General features: G+C 52.7%; 3 protein-coding genes across 5 annotated transcripts; 2 read left to right on the forward strand and 1 right to left on the reverse strand.

The window, feature by feature from the left end:
* Positions 1-1,093: 1,093 nt before the first annotated feature.
* LY6G6F (lymphocyte antigen 6 family member G6F) lies at positions 1,094-4,598 on the forward strand. Its single transcript, XM_033102950.1, has 6 exons — positions 1,094-1,217; positions 1,717-2,046; positions 2,130-2,393; positions 3,337-3,492; positions 3,666-3,732; positions 3,867-4,598. The coding sequence occupies exons 1-6, from the start codon at positions 1,160-1,162 to the stop codon at positions 3,898-3,900; spliced, it is 909 nt and encodes a 302-aa protein (XP_032958841.1). The 5' UTR covers positions 1,094-1,159; the 3' UTR covers positions 3,901-4,598.
* A 2,253-nt stretch (positions 4,599-6,851) lies between these two features.
* LY6G6D (lymphocyte antigen 6 family member G6D) lies at positions 6,852-11,305 on the forward strand. 3 transcript variants are annotated; one of them, XM_033102957.1, is made up of 3 exons: positions 6,852-7,004; positions 8,925-9,074; positions 10,427-11,305. In XM_033102957.1, exons 2-3 carry the CDS (start codon positions 8,933-8,935, stop codon positions 10,657-10,659), a joined length of 375 nt encoding a protein of 124 aa, XP_032958848.1. In that variant the 5' UTR covers positions 6,852-7,004; positions 8,925-8,932; the 3' UTR covers positions 10,660-11,305. The 3 variants fall into 3 exon arrangements, with proteins under 3 accessions (XP_032958848.1, XP_032958847.1, XP_032958846.1); XM_033102956.1 differs by lacking the exon at positions 6,852-7,004 and adding an exon at positions 8,250-8,497; XM_033102955.1 differs by lacking the exon at positions 6,852-7,004 and adding an exon at positions 8,736-8,829.
* Positions 11,306-11,557: 252 nt separating this feature from the next.
* On the reverse strand, positions 11,558-14,225 carry LY6G6C (lymphocyte antigen 6 family member G6C). The gene is made up of 3 exons (XM_033102958.1): positions 14,055-14,225; positions 12,572-12,682; positions 11,558-12,155 (listed from the first exon to the last, which is right to left on the reverse strand). The coding sequence occupies exons 1-3, from the start codon at positions 14,104-14,106 to the stop codon at positions 11,941-11,943; spliced, it is 378 nt and encodes a 125-aa protein (XP_032958849.1). The 5' UTR covers positions 14,107-14,225; the 3' UTR covers positions 11,558-11,940.
* Between the last annotated feature and the right edge of the window lie 892 nt (positions 14,226-15,117).

A 15,117-nucleotide genomic window follows, 5' to 3' on the forward strand; every position in this document is an offset into this window, starting at 1 on the left:
CCTTTGACTGAAATGGTAATAGTCTGTTTCTTAATAGATATACAGGTTTTAGTTTTCTTTGTACATTACACCTACATAATATAGAAACTCTGCCTTTTTAGTATAGTAACCACATACACAGAAAAGTGCATCAATTGACTGTGTCTCAGCACCCAGATCAAGAACACATTACCACACCTAGAAGACCCTCTCTAATCACCGCCAGCTGCTATCCACCCCCCTAAGAGTAACCACTACCTTAATTTTTAACCTCTTAGATCAGTTTTGCCTACTTTTGTACTTTACATAAATGGAAACGTACAATACATGCCCTTTGTTTCTGGCTTCTTTTTGAGATTCAGCCTTGCATGTCACTGTGGTTTGTGCATTCTCGTTGCTGTGGAATGTCCCATTGTGTGCATATACCACAGTTTATTTAGCTATTACACAGTTATATGTCAGATATAGTCTTTGGTATGCATGGACTATTTTATCAAAACTAATTTTTAAAAATAAGTAGCCCTTAAAAATATATATAACACATTACAAACTATTAGAGCTATATGAAGGTCTGCTCTGAGAGCCCTGCCTGGAGCAAAGGGATGAATCAGTGAATTTTCCAGGCCCCTGCTCTCCTTCTCCTTGAGTAATAACTTAATATACTCATCAGAAGCTCAGAAGAGGTCTGTGGTGTGCCAGGCAGCCACAAGGAAAGTCATTCTAAATCATTTCTGAAGTACTGACTGGGCATGCAGTCTCGTACTGGGTTCCATGGAGACCAACATGAAGACAGTTCTTCGCTCATGGCTGACGTCTTTTAAGGTTGGAGGAGAGAACACAGAATGGACTTCCAGACTGACAGGCGGGGGACAGCTATGACCCCTTCTGTGCAGGTTTCTTAGCACGAAGAGTCTTTGATCTGAGTCCCTTCACCTACGTGGGGTCAGAGGGTAAGGAGGTCATCTTTGGAATGGCCTAGACTAGGTCTTCTTCCTTCAGAGCAGAAAAGTGTTGGTCACTTTTTCCCCAGTAACCATGCAGCTGGGCTTTATCTTTCCAGCATTCCCATCCCCTCCAAAGGCCCATGTCACTCCAGACCAGGGAGTATGGGCCTTTATCTGGGCTGTTTCCTCCCTGGGGACACCAGCTCCCAGGCAAGAGAACTTGGCAGGCTCTCCACATGGCGGTCTTATTCCTCCTCCTTCTGCTCCTCTGTGGGGCCCCCCATGCTGCTGCAGGTAAGGAGCAGGAGGTGAGGGATTCTGCAAGGTCGTGAGGCACTGTCACTGTTTCTCCTTAAAGACCTGGGGAAGACATCTGACTCAAGAAGATAGATTTACCTTGACTCACCTCCCCTGCCTCTAATACTGGGGAAGACTCAGAGACAATGAGGGTCCAGGTCATGTAGAGTTTCCATTAGAAAATAAGAATGGATGAGTAAATGCTTCCAGGAGAAGGAAAAGGCGAAACATGAAAGAGAGATATGGGCGTTTGCCAACTATTCCAGCCTTTTCCCTCTTATCCTCAGATTCTCTCACTCTTTTGGGGAGAGGCGAGGAAAGCCCCTACCTCTTTTCTCCGTCTCACATTTTTTATAGCTGTCACTTGAGAAATGTGCTCACAGGCAGGCCACTGCTGAGGGATCTTAGAAAGGAAGGAAGCCAGGGGTTTGGAGGTCCGCTGGGTGTTTGTTGATCTGATGGAGGTCTCTGGCCTCACACAAGCCGCTTCCCACAGACAACATCCTGGCCATCCACGTGGTCTTGGGGGAGGCCGTGGAGCTGCCATGTCCCTCACCACCCACCCTGCATGGGGACGAACTCCTGTCCTGGTTCCACAGCCCTGCAGCAGGCTCCCCCACTGTCCTGGTGGCCCAAGTCCAGGTGGCCAGGCCAGCCGCAGAGCCTGGAAAGCCTGGAAGGGAATCCAGGCTCAAGCTTCTGGGAAACTACTCTTTGTGGCTGGAAGGGTCCAAGGAAGGAGACGCCGGGCGATACTGGTGCGCTGTACTGGGTCAGCGCCACAAGTACCAGAACTGGAGGGTGTATGATGTCTCCGTGCTTAGAGGTGAGTGGGGGCATGAAAACCAGGGGACACCGGGAGATGGGGGAGCCAAGGCAAAGAACTGAGGGGTCCCTCTCTCCCCACAGGATCCCAGCTATCTGCAAAGGCTGCAGATGGATCCCTCTGCTCTGTCCTCCTGTGCTCTGTGGTCCCCCCCAGACGCCTGGACTCTGTGACCTGGCTGGAGGGGAAGGGTCCTGTGAGGGGCCGGGTACAGTCCTTCTGGAACAATGGGGCTGCCCTGCTCTTGGTGTGTCCTGGAGAGGGGCTTCCTGAGCCTAAGGGTCGTAGACCAAGGATCATCCGCTGTGTCATGCCTCAGAACAAAGGGGTCAGCTTTAGCCTGGCAGGTAAACTGAGGGAGATATGGGAAGGCACATCCCATACCTGCTGGCTGGAGAGGAGGTGAGAGAGGAGGCAAATCTGTCCAGGAGGGATGATTTCTGGTGGAGCTGACCATATCTTGCAAGAGGAGGACTTTTTTCTCATTGACTGATTCCATAACAGAGAAGAGGGTTGGTTAAGCCAGCTATCTGGGGGGATAGACCATAGCCAAGAGTGAGAAGGAGAATCCTGGTGGAATATAGCATCGTCTAGAAATAGGCCAATCTGATTTGTGTGGCACATCCCATAGCAGAAAGGAAGAAAATAAGAATTACTGCTGGAGGAGTTGTCTTTTGAAGAAAGGATGTATGCACTGATGTTATAATGGCCCATTGACAGTGAAGGCAGAGGAGAAAAAAATAGAATCGTTTTATAAGAAAGTCCTTTACACAGAGGCAGAATGCTATTGGATGTGGAATAACCCGTTTACAAGGCCGGAGGGAGCAGCAAGTGGCCATTATTTGGGGAACAGAGGTCACCCATGGCAGCCGCTAGGCTGCGCTTCCCTCTGCATGCACGGCACCTGCTATGGTGTTGGCCTATGGCAGGCGCTCAGCGAACGCTTACGGAGCTGAGCAAGTGAACGGAAGAATGAACACATGGAAGGCACTTTTATTTTCTCTTGAAAGGGTAGATTACTGTGAAGGGTATGAGGAGAAATGAGCTATGGCCGGTTGTCTGCTCCAGAGTTAGCTGGCCGTTGTGTGGGGGGTGGGAAGCATCGCCGTTCTGCATCCATGTTGACTCATGGGGTCCGGGTGAGAGACCTGGAAAGGGGCAAAGTAGGGGAGGGGGTGTATGGGGGGTGGATTTGGGGGCAAGAAAGCTTACGAAGCCTCTCTTTGGGGCACAGGGACAGACCCCCCTCACTGCCTCACTCCTTATCCTCCTGTCTTGCCCTTACTGCAGCCTCCATGGATGCCTCCCCGGCCCTCTGTGCCCCTTCCACAGGCTGGGATGTGCCCTGGATCTTGACGCTGTTGCTCGCAGCGGGCCAGGGGGTCACCATCTTGGTCCTTAGCGTCATGCTCTGGAGGCGGAGGATCCACGGGGCTCAGTGCAGAGGTGAGTCCCTTTCTCCCAGAGGGAGAAAGGCCGCACGTGGGTGTGAGGCAGAGGGGTGGGCTCTCATCTTACCTCTGTACCCCATCTTCTCCAGGGCAGGAGGGGGAAGGGAATACAGCTCAGAGTTACCTGGTGACTTCTCTGCCATACCCCATATGGCTCTTGCTCCCCAGATGCCTCGATTCCTCAGTTCAAACCTGAAATCCAGGTCTATGAAAACATCCATTTGGCCCGACTCAGGTGAGGAACAACTAGAGGACAGAGGCTTAAATCCCAAAGAGGACTGGAGTTGGGTCGGCCTAGGGCTCTGGTTTCTGAGGGCATGGAGAATGGCGGTATCCTTAATGTGTCTTTCTGTTTCACAAAACCCACAGCCCACCTGCCCCCAGGACCAGATGGTCTCCATGACATCTGCTGGGAAGTGACCTGCTGTCTCCTTGGCCATCTGGCGCCCGAAGGATTCCCTGAAAACCTTGGCAAGGGGGGAGGGGCTGGGAGTGTCACTTCACAGTCCAACTGGTCTCTTGCAGCCAAGCTGTGTGTGTGTTGGGGGGGGCGGTGCTGAAGGAAAGGCGAAGCATTTCTTGATGTCACCTACAAAAAAGGTGTGGTCTCCTGTCTTGTAGCAGCCAGTGGAGGGCAGCCCTGAGCCTGCAGTATTATGGGGTTGTGGGGAGCCTGGCATAGCTGACGGTGAAGAGGGGTGGGGATGGGCAGCGAGGAGACAGAGAAATCCAAGAACTTGAGCCGTGGTGGAGAATCTAGCATGGAGGAACCAGAGACAAATGGGGGAAGCTGAAGCCCAGACAAGGGAAGAGACTCAAGTCAGCGTAAAGGCTGAGATGTTCAGAGAGACAGAGAAAAGCAGAAGCACGGAACAGGAGGATTGAGGGACAGAGTGAGTAGAAAGAAAACTCAAGGTGCCTCTAAATTAAGCCAGCCCCCCATCCTCACAAAGAAGAGAAGCTGAGAGATAGCAAGCACCTTTAATCAGACCCCAGACTTCCTCAGATGGAAGAGAAGGGAACTGAGTCAGTATGGGGGTGCCCATGGTTGGCCCCCACACCCGTCGCCCTCCTTATCCCAGGCACTCCATTCTGGCATCCGGAATGCCTATCATCCTGACATCCTGGGCGTCCAAAGAGTCACATGCTATCTCCCTGGGCAGGAGTGTCCACAGGGGCGGGCCGGCGGATTCCCTAGTGGTGTATGTCATCAGGTCCTATGTGCTGGGCTGTTTGTGAACCGTGGACAAGTCTGGGCTCATGAGGCGGCGGAGGGCATTGATGCTCCCAGCTCATCCATTCCCCGGGCCCAGGCAGAAATAAGCTGGACCCCCAGCCACACACCCACACGAGCAACTCCATCAGGTGCCCTTTTGTGTATCTGCTCATGTGTGGGCCTCACTGGAGAAAAGCTTTCTCGGAAGTCTCACCTAAAGCCTTCACGCTACAATGGCTTAAGCTAAGCTATTGGCAACAAGAGGATGCAAATGACATAGATGGAGAATGAGGTGAAAGTATGGTTCAGGTTCCAGCAACCAGCACAACCCACCAAGCAGCCAGTTTGCTTTTAGAAAGCACGCACAGACGCATGCAGCGGTGTTGCTGGATTCCCTGATAGCACTTGTATTCAATTACTCTTCATAGTCCCCAGGCCCTCCTTCCTGAGCAACTTCTGATGGAGGAATATTTTTCCTGTGAGTCCCCAAATGATGTAAATGATGTTGGATCTGCCGGCAGTTTCTGGGTGTGGGCCGAGGTCCTGTCTCGAGAGACCAAAGAATGGAAACAAGGACCCAGAAGAGGCAAAGAATTGTAAAAAGAGGATAATTTATTGAAAGCAAAGGGTTAGAGCTCCCAAGCGGGAGGGGGTCCCGAATGGGGGTGCCCGTGACTGAGGCAATAGCTCTTACTTTTATACCTTCCCTTGCCTGCTTGGGGAAGGGGAGCTGGTTGAAGAAGGGAACTTGTTTGAGGAAGGGAACTGGCACCTTCTAATGAAATTCGTCTACCAGGTTTGTTCTGCTTGCCCATCCTAAAGGAATTAGCAAAATAACCCACTCTTATCTATCAGATCTGCTCTGTTTGTCAGGCCAAAAGGAATTTTATGATTAACCTCAAGGCCTTTTTACATTATGTCCTAGAGCGAAGGAGTGATTTCAAAGCCTGGAGTTTTAGCATATGGCTGTCTTTGTTTATTCCACCAGGGAGCTCCCAGTCTACCTAGGGACATGCTAACTCTCCTGGATCAATGACCTACCAAATTAACCTTTCCTAGCAAGAGTTCCTCCGCACCATACTTGGTGCTCCTCCTGTCGCCTTGCCTTGCGTGGGACCCACAGCTGCATCAAAACACCGGCCTTGCCAGAGACCGAGGGCTGAGCGAGGGTATCAGCAATGGGCATCTAGAAAATAAAAAACCCAGAACAGGGTTTTTTTGCTTTTGTTTTGTTTTATGAGGCTGGGCTCTGGGCAAGTGCCTGTAGGGGCTGGAGCAGTGCCTGTGGGAATCAGGTCTTAGGAGGGGTCTGCGAAGGTGTTGGGTGTGGGCCAGGGATCTGAGGTCTCGACACAAAATCAACCTCATGGCCATATCTCCAAAGTGTCTGTACAGATGTTTCCAGGACCATGGTGATGGTGGAGGGGCCCCGGGTTTAGGGCTGCAAATCCGCGTGAGGCTAGTGGAGGAGGCGGCCTCCACAGGCGAAGCTGGCCATGAGGAGGGGCAGGTTGGTGAGGAGGGGGCTGGAGGGCCGCTGCAGCACGCGGTCACGTTGCACACGTCCTGGAGGCAGCAGTGGTGCCGCAGAGCATAGGGGCACGCACAGTAGGTAGCATGGCCTGGCAGAGGGCACTGCGCGGTTGGGAGGCAGCCTATAAGCTAGATGATCCCACTCTGCTCTGTGGGACAAAGGGGAAAGCTGAGGCAGGGGCAGTAATGCAGTAATGGCCAGGGGGCAGCAGCAAAGGCAGGACAGGTGGAGGTGGGGAACATCCTGGAGCAGGGCCATCGGGCCAGACTCCTACCTGAGGTGCCAGTACAGATGCCACAGCTTCATCGTGCTGACACTCGGTGGGAACAGGGTAGCAGGGTTTGGCAGAACTGCAGGTGTAACAATGGTGATACCTCTGGGGTTGGCTGAGATCAGGCAGTGGGGAGGAGAGGCCAACAGGCCAGGTGAGAGGTGGAGCCAAGACTTGGGATAGGACGGGGATGCACAAAGAGGTGACACGCAAAGTGGGGAGAGGGGAGCAGTGCAATGGAGGGAGAAGGGCAGACAGAAAGGGAGACCCAGAGAAGGCAGGGGAGACAGTGCAGTAAAAGAGAAAGACACAGAGGCAAGAGGGATACAGGGATTGGGAGACCCAGATGTGAATGAGAGATGACCTTAGAGAATGACCGAACAGCCAGGGGGTGGAGGCGGCAGTGAAGAAGTTAAGCAGGTGGTGCCAGAGACAGATGAGAAAACTAATTGACGTTGTCTGAGGTGACCCACAAAGAAGCAAGAGGTGAGATAAGGGACAGGGGAGACAGAGGCTTGTCACAGATGCCACAGAAAGGGACAGTTATTCTCTGATGGGACTAGTCCTGTTCCACCCTATCAGGCTGAGGCCATTCCTGGTAGCTCCTCTTTCTAAAGCTCCTACAACTCTATTCTTGCTGTTTCTCAGCCCCTGTCCCCATTGGCCCTCTGGCTCCTCTGCCCCAGCCGACCCACAGTACCCTGCCCCCTTCACCCAGTGCCCCACAGAGGAACGGGGTGCAGAGGATGGTGCTGGAGGTACTCATGGCTGGGCCCAGGACTCAGGAGTCTGGGAGAATGTGACCTGCACCCCAAGATCCTGAGAGTCAGAGTTGGAGCATCCAAGTGAGACAGGGAGGGACAGTAAACAAACACACCTAGGGAGTGAACCTGGGAGGGGGGAAGGCAGAACCGGGACCGGATTCCCCAGCGGGAGCTGCTGCGGGGACGGGGCGGGCCTGGCTCCTGTGCACCCGTTTCCCTGCCCCCTACTGAAGTCTGCTCTTGCTTTGAGGGTCTTCTCTGTTTTCTCAGCTGTATCTGGGATCCAGCATTGTGTCTGTCACCTTCCCTCCTACTCCTCTCCCTTCCCCACTCTTGTCTCAGGCTGTTTGCACTCTCAGCCGTCTCCTTTCGTCAGCTTTCTCTGCCTTTTCCCCGTGTGCATTTAAGTCTCTCAGGGTCACCCTCCTAAACTGCCCTGGCCCAGATCTGTTTCAGTGTGGAATCAACATCCCCTCCCACCCACCCACACAAAACCAGCTGTTTAAGGGAGGGCCCCACCCAGCTTTAGATTCCTTTGATTCCCCCCTCCCCAAGCCTCAACATTCCTACCCAGTAATTATCCCTCCCAGCTTTACTACCTGGGAGGAAAGAATTAGTCATGCTTGGGTCAGAGGGACAGAAGTGTTTCTACTGGGGCGGGAGGTTGTGGGGCTGGGGCATAGAAACCAGGAAGGGACGCAGGAATAAGTTTTGGGGGGCCACGGTAGAGTCTGGAAGATGGGTTTAAGAGACTGGGGAGGAGGAGAGCCACATCTGGAGAACAAGGGCAGGGATGTCCCAGGAGCAGTAAGACGGGGGTGAGGGAGCGTGGACAGAGGAGACACAGCTATCCATCCAGCAGCAGTTTTCCAAAACTCTTTTTTCAATCTCACGACCACTTCCGACTCTTAAACATTACTGAAGACCCCAAAGAGCCTTTCTTGGTGTGAGTTACATTGACATTTACTATATTAGAAATCAAAACAGAACATTTTAAACAGGTTCGTTTCAAAGTTAAAATAATAAACCTACTACATGTAAACAAAACACAGTTTTGTGAAAAATAACTTCTTTCCCAACAACGTTTTACACTCAGGGAATCTATTTAATGTCAGGCTTAATAAGATGGCTGGGTTTCCTATCTGCTTCTACATTCCATCTGTTGGACAATGTTGTTTTGATTGAAGTAGATGAAGAAAATCTGACCTCACACAGGTATATGGTTGGAAAAGGAAGACCATTGAGTACCCTCTGAAAGGATCTTAGGGACCCCCAGGAGTTCTGGGGCCCTCATTTTAGGAGGAGTCTGGGGACTCCAGAGGATGCAGATCCCCATGGGTCTCTGGTGCCCGCTGGGGGAGACTCTTTCCTCCCTTTTTATTGCCCTATAAAGTCCAAGGCAAGGGGGATATAAGGCTAGCAAAGCAGGGCCAGGGAGGGGGTGGGAGGGCGCGGCACCACCGACGCCAGCTGGGCACACACAATGAACCCCCACCTTGTTGGCCTGCTGCTCGGCACCCTGAACGCCCTGTGGGGGGCTGCCGTGGGTAAGAAGGCAGCCAAGGCCCTTCTCACACAGCCTGTCCCCCTCTGCCAGCGGCTTCCTGAGAGTCCAGGTCCCGCTCCTCCTCTCTCCTGCCAGGAAACAGCATGAGGTGCTCTGACTGCAGTGGTGGCGGCCCCAGCAGCTCCTGCAGCGAGATGGTGACCACCTGTGGTGAGGGCAACCGCTGTGGCTTCCAGGAGCACAAACCCCAACCGGGCCTGGGACAGAGCAAGCTATCTGAAAACCGTGAGTCCTCAATTTCTCCCTCTTCTCCAACACTTTCCTGCTTCCAGAACCTTCCAGGCTGAGTCTGGGCCTGGGCAGATGGTGCCGCTGGCAGAGCAGAGCAGTCTGTAGCCCCTTCTGGCTCCTGGCACCAAGCCCCTCAGCAGCCTGCTGTCTGCTGTCCGAGTGGTGCCACCTGCCTCCTCGTTGCCCTCCAGGATCTCATAGGCCCCGTCACTCACACATGGTTGAAAAAGCTCTGTCCCTTGAAAGCAGGGACCAAAATATTCAATCAAACTTCAACTTTCATGCATCAGTTAAGGACCAAAGAGGTATGTGTTTTAATTTTTTACTTTTGAATTTTAGATGGACAGAAAAGTTGTACAAATAGTACAGAGAATTTCCAGCTTGCTCTCATGTTGACCTCTGTATGAGATGTACATCTGTATAAGATGTGCCATTGTACAGTCGGCCCTTGAACAACTCAGGGGTTAGAGGCACCGACTCCTGCGCAGATGAAAATCCGCATGTAACTTTTGAGTCCCCCAAGACTTAACTACAGTTGTCCCTTGGTATCTGAGGGGGATTGGTTCCACTACACCCCCTCCACCCCCTCGTGGATCCCCAAATCTTCTGATACTCAAGTCCCTTGTATAAAATGACGTAGAACGATGTGTACAGTCAGCCGCGGATCCCCAATCATGGTTTGAAAATACTGTCATCAGTCTGCGGTTGGTTGAATCCGCAGATGTGAAACCCAGGGACACAGTGGGCTGACTGTGTATTTACTGAAAAAAATCTGCGTATTAGTGGACCTGCGCAGTTTAAACCTGTGTTGTTCAAGGGCCAACTGTACAATTATCAAAATCAGAAAATAACATTGGTACAGTACCACTAATTAATCTACAGACCTTATTCAATTTAGCCAGTTGTTCCACTCATGTCGTTTCTGAGCCAGGACTCAAACCAGAATCCCACATTGCATTTAGCTCTCATGTCATCTTAGTCACTCCCAATCTGTGACAGTTCTGAGTCTTTGTCTTCCATGACCTTGGCAGTTTTGAAGAGTCCTGGTAAGTTATTTTATAGAATGCCCCTTAATTTGGATTTATTTGATATTTTCTCACGGTTAGATTGAGGTCATGGGCTTCTGGCAAGAATGCCGTAGACGTGATGTGATGTCGCTCCTTTTCAGTGCATTGCATCAGGGGGCTCACAGTGTAAAGGTGTTAACTCTGGTCACTTGGTTTTACAGAGGTGTTTTTGGAGGGGGCAGAGAATCCCTTTGGGCTTCTTGAAATCCCATCTGCTCTGCCCAGAAGGCAAGTCCTCCAGCCAGGAGGCCGACACCCCAGTCTCATTCTCTCTCTCAGTCTTAGTGACCTTGCCTCATCACCATCCAGCCTGCGTGACAGCCCACCACTGCAATCAAGTGAGAACAGAGCTGGTGGGAGATGTGACTTACACACGCCACAGGGACTGCTGCGTCGGAGACCTGTGCAACGGGGCCGTGGCAAGAACTGTGGCCCCGGCCTACACTTTGGCTGTGGCAGCCATCGCCCTGGCCTGGGTCTTGCCAGGACTGTGGAGAGGGTGGTGGCAGTAGGGGACGGGAGCAAGGGAACAAAGGAGATCTGAGGTGAGAAGATACACACTCCTCTGTGAGCCATTAAAATCTATCAACCACTTGAGCTGACTGGAAAATTCCATCTCTCTTTTGTTGACGGGAGGGTTGAAGGAGTAACATGGGGGCATCAAGGCTCGCGTGTGGGGGTTACCCACCATCAGTGGAGTTAGTTATGATGATGCACTCCTTAACACACTGAACCCTGAAGAACAATGGAGAATCTGCCCTAAGTTACTCCTGGGTCTTGTTGCTAGGGAGAACCTTCCTTAGCGCGAGGATCACTGAGGGAGCAGGCTGGGGGCTGAGTGGGGGCCACCAGGAATCAATGAGCCTGGCTGTCTGGCATGGTTCTCCTTTCCCCCCTTTGCAGCTTGGCTCCCAATAGGACTCTTTCAAACTGAGAAAGGAAATAAATATAAGCCTGCGATAGGACAATTGCTCAGTGCCCGCTCAGTACCCAGGCCGGCAGAGGCCTCTGACTCTGACGCAAGGGACTGATACCTGGAAAGAGGGCCCTGGGTCCCATCCCCATGCAGCTCTCCTCCCCTCCTGGGAGCCCTTACACCACTCTGCACATGCTTCTTGGCAGGACATCAGAGGCGTGGCCTAAATTTGAGATAAGGATTGTTTCTCCAAATACTGGGACCTGTGTGCCACCCCCAGATACTGGACAGGAGCATGGAGGCCTGAAAAACCTGTTTCTCCATTTGTCCCAACCTGGGAAAGTCCCTGAAGGATTGGGGGTGGAGGGATAAGAGTGTTACTTTCTGGGAGGGGGCCTCTGACGATAGGTCTTCTAACAATAAAGGTACCGTTTAATGAAGACACGACATTTATTACTCAAAATGGAAAGAGTTGAGCAAGGGGATGGCATACGAATGGCAGCCAGGGTGGGGGAATCAGCCGTACAGTGAGGTCATTGGAGCCTTCACGGGGGACAGCACAGAAGCCCCATTTCAGGCCCAGATCCCAATCCCTCTCCAAGTAGGGCACAGTACAGTGCAGGACACAAAGTGGGGAGCCCTTCTAGGGGCCAATGGGGGATCTGGGATGGTCTAGAGGGAAATGGGAAGGGACTCGAGAAAAGCAGAGAGGAGGGCATGGGGTAGAATGATGGGTAAGGAGACCACTGTCTAATTAAAGAAATGTGAAGGGTCTGGAGAAATGTTACTCCGAGCAAAGGGAGCTAGGGGGAGACCACTGTGGGAAGCCGGGGTACAGGGAGAGAGGCTCAGGTAAGGCAGGTGGGAGCAGTGTGTCTCAGTGCAGCAGCCAGAGGCCAAGGCCAGCCAGGGAGGTGAGGACCAGCAGGGCCAGGGCTGGCGCCGGCCGGGGCGCCGGGCTATTGCAGTTGTCCTTGCTGCAGCAGGTGGTGTTGTAGGTCAGCCCCAGCTTGTGGCTGGTTTGGTTGAAGGCCTCCCGACAGGGCTCTTCTGCTGTGCCACAGCGAAGGTTGGAGAAAACCCACATCTTACCTGGGGATAAGAGTGGGCAGTGGGGTCAGCTGGGATGGGCAGCTGGCATGCCTGTGTCCACCTCCCCACCGCGTGCACCCACCCAGGCTTCTTCTTTCCTAACTCTGCCCCGGCTTTCCCCTTCTTTACACCCTGCCCCCTCACGCCAATCCTGGTCCTGTCGCTTGCTGGCCACGAGGCCTTGGACCCATTACTGTCTCTTTCTGACGCTGCTTTCTCAGTGTAATAATATCACCCACTTTATAGGGTTGTCATGAACATTAATTGAAACAATTTAGGTAAAGACGTAGAATGGGGCCTGGCACATAATGATCCTTGGCCAAATGTTTTCACTGCTGTCCTTCTCAGCCTCACTCCCAGTTGGGTCTCAGCGCCACCCATAGAGTCTCCTCTCCCCACTAAAGAAGGGATATTACCGAGGTACACATTTGTTGTCAGGCATTTGTGTCCTGGCTCCAGGCGACAGGACTGCCGGTCCACACAGCCCAGCACAGGGACCTTGTAGCAGGAGTGACAGCGAATGTCAGCTGGAAGACACAAGTCAGGCTTGAGGCGACGGGTTGTCTGACTCACCTGGGCTGAGCCGAGCTGGGGAATAGGGTGGACGAGAGCCAATGAAGTAAGTGTTCTGACTTGTTTGGTCAGCAGAGACAGAGCCAGGTGAATGATAGAGAAAACGTGGAAGTGGGTGAAGGTGGAGTTGTTGCTCTGTGAACAGCCCACACCCTAAATATCTTCCTTCACTCCATCTGGGAATGAGTCAGGAGGGGCAGAGCTACCAACATAAATACAGGACTGGGATAAGTGGAAAGTGAGAATCCATGGGGAAGGAATGGAGGAAGTGGGGGAGAAGATAAAGGAATTCAAAAGAGGTCACAGAGACTTGAAATAGGAAGAAATATTAAAAACATGGATGTTACAACACTTGCACAAATGGCCCGGAACTTGAGGCCGGCAAGAAAGCCACCTGTGGCCAGCTTTAGCAATGTACTCTTCACCTCCTGGGCCCAACAGGCGTGTGGGATGAGGAACCTGAATGGAATCCTCTTATCCCAGGAGCTCTCTGACAGAAAGGATTACTATCTGGGAGACAGATCACCAGATTCCGCCTGAGCACCTTAAAAATAGAGAGGGTGGGTATAGAAGGTGACACCCCTAAACTCCTACCACAGCTAATTCAAGGTTTGGGCATGCAAGGTTTGGTGAAGGAGGGATTTGGTGGAGGAGCCAGGTGACTGCACCTCAGTGAAACCACCTCACCCTAGGGGTGAGCAGCCCTGGCATTCCCTCCCTAGAAGGCCAGGGAAATCTCCCCGGTTCCCTAGGATGTTCTAAGAAGTCATTGGCTCCCTCCAGAAAAGCTTGTGTCCTTGGGGGTATGTGCCCCAGGGAGGAGCAGGAGGGAACTAGGAAAGGCCTTAAAGTCCCTGATGGAATAGATGGGAGGGGTGAAGTGCAAAAGGAGCTCTCGGCTGAATGCCTAGGTTTCTGGGAGGACACCTTGCCGAGTGCAGGTGAACAGAGAAGGAAGCAGGTAAGCTGGATCCTGGAGTGTTTTGTATTGGAGTGAGGCTGGCAGGGGAACTAAGAAGGGTTTCTGTCAGGGTTTCGAAGAAGGGGGAACCTTGGAGTGGGGAACGGGGGACTGGGAGCCCTGGCCAGATAGAAGAGTGGGTCTTGGAGGTGGGGAGAAGTCTGAAGGATGGAGATGTGAATCCTTGAGAAATTGAGCAAGGACCCTGCCATAGGGAGGCCTTGTTCTGCAGGCACAGGAGAGCTAAGCCAACTGGGGGCCGGGGTGCTTGGGGTCCTGAGTAGTGGGTAGTGGAGGGCAGCCGGGGAGGCTGGGCATGAAATTCCTGACTGGATCAACCAGGTCTTTGGGGCCCCGGTGCTCACCTGAGACCCAGCAGAGCAGAGAAGACAAGGTGAGCAGCAGCAGGCCTGTCATGGTGAGGGTCCTGAGAGTGGTGGCAACTGCAGCTGCTGACAGTAGAGTTTCGGGGATCCAGCTCCGGGAGTTGAGTGGCCTTTTTGGAATTTATAATCCCAACGGTCCAGTCCCTCCCTGCTCTGCCTCTGGTGGCCCCTCCTTCCCCATTTATGCACAGCTGGCTGGGGAAAAGACCAGGGGTGGGGAGGGGCTAAACAGGACGGGGATGGGGGTGGGGGTGTAGGGATGGAAAGGGGGAAAGCGTAAGTGAACCATTTTGGTTCTTGGTTTCAGGTCAAGACACCCCTCCTGGTGCCCAGCTGACAGCCCTGCCTGCCCAGCCCTCTGAACAAGCATCACCAAAAGCCCCTGCGATGATAGTGGCTTTGTTAGTAGCATCTGCTAGTTCCTGGGAAATGGACAATGGGGGTGGCCCAAGATGACTGCCAATTTTAGGTCCCTGGAGGTCATTGATAGGGACATGTGGGCAGAGATTTGGATGGAAGGAGCCAAATTAATCTCCATTCAGCCCCCACTTGGTCTTCCCAACCCCTGATCAACTACAGAATAAGGGAGTCGGGTTTGTGATGTCACCAAGGGCTTCTGTGATGTCATAGCAGCAGAGGCATGGGCTGGGGCTGAGCTAAGCAGGAGCTGCCTAAGGCCCCCCAGAGATTCTCAGGACCTTGCCCGGCTCCATTTGGGCTTGGTTTGGCCTCGGTTGCTCCAGTCCCTTGAGGGCCAATGAAGACCTGGGTGTGGGGTGTATGCACCCGCTCCAAAGCGCCTTCCCAATCAAAACCTGCCGGTTTGGGTGAGGCTCTATGGCTGGGAGGGACAGCGTGGGCACAGAGAGGTGAGGTAGAAGTTCAATAACAGTAGAAATAGTAATGACAATGGCAAGCACTTTGTGTTCCCATGTGTCAGCCATTGCTCTAGGCGTTTTATGTGTGTATGCACGTAGTTCTCACAACCCTCTACGGCATAGGAGAGTGGCGTGCTTTTAGAGATGAGCAAACAGGCCCAGAG

Source organism: Rhinolophus ferrumequinum, chromosome 3 (assembly GCF_004115265.2).
Source record: "Rhinolophus ferrumequinum isolate MPI-CBG mRhiFer1 chromosome 3, mRhiFer1_v1.p, whole genome shotgun sequence".
In the NCBI taxonomy this organism is placed as follows: domain Eukaryota; kingdom Metazoa; phylum Chordata; class Mammalia; order Chiroptera; family Rhinolophidae; genus Rhinolophus; species Rhinolophus ferrumequinum.

What these genes read in the sequence shown, in the direction of transcription:
- LY6G6F (XM_033102950.1), top strand. Translation starts at nt 1,160, where the DNA reads ATGGCGGTCTTATTCCTCCTCCTTCTGCTCCTCTGTGGGGCCCCCCAT. An exon ending in GGTCAGCTTTAGCCTGGCAG is followed by an intron (nt 2,394 to 3,336) that starts GTAAACTGAGGG and finishes CCCTTACTGCAG; the next exon opens with CCTCCATGGATGCCTCCCCG. An exon ending in ATCCATTTGGCCCGACTCAG is followed by an intron (nt 3,733 to 3,866) that starts GTGAGGAACAAC and finishes CAAAACCCACAG; the next exon opens with CCCACCTGCCCCCAGGACCA.
- LY6G6D (XM_033102955.1), top strand. Translation starts at nt 8,766, where the DNA reads ATGAACCCCCACCTTGTTGGCCTGCTGCTCGGCACCCTGAACGCCCTG. An exon ending in CCTGTGGGGGGCTGCCGTGG is followed by an intron (nt 8,830 to 8,924) that starts GTAAGAAGGCAG and finishes CTCTCCTGCCAG; the next exon opens with GAAACAGCATGAGGTGCTCT. An exon ending in GAGCAAGCTATCTGAAAACC is followed by an intron (nt 9,075 to 10,426) that starts GTGAGTCCTCAA and finishes TCTCTCTCTCAG; the next exon opens with TCTTAGTGACCTTGCCTCAT.
- LY6G6C (XM_033102958.1), bottom strand. Translation starts at nt 14,106, where the DNA reads ATGACAGGCCTGCTGCTGCTCACCTTGTCTTCTCTGCTCTGCTGGGTC. An exon ending in TCTGCTCTGCTGGGTCTCAG is followed by an intron (nt 12,683 to 14,054) that starts GTGAGCACCGGG and finishes TGTGTCTTCCAG; the next exon opens with CTGACATTCGCTGTCACTCC. An exon ending in GACAACAAATGTGTACCTCG is followed by an intron (nt 12,156 to 12,571) that starts GTAATATCCCTT and finishes TCTTATCCCCAG; the next exon opens with GTAAGATGTGGGTTTTCTCC.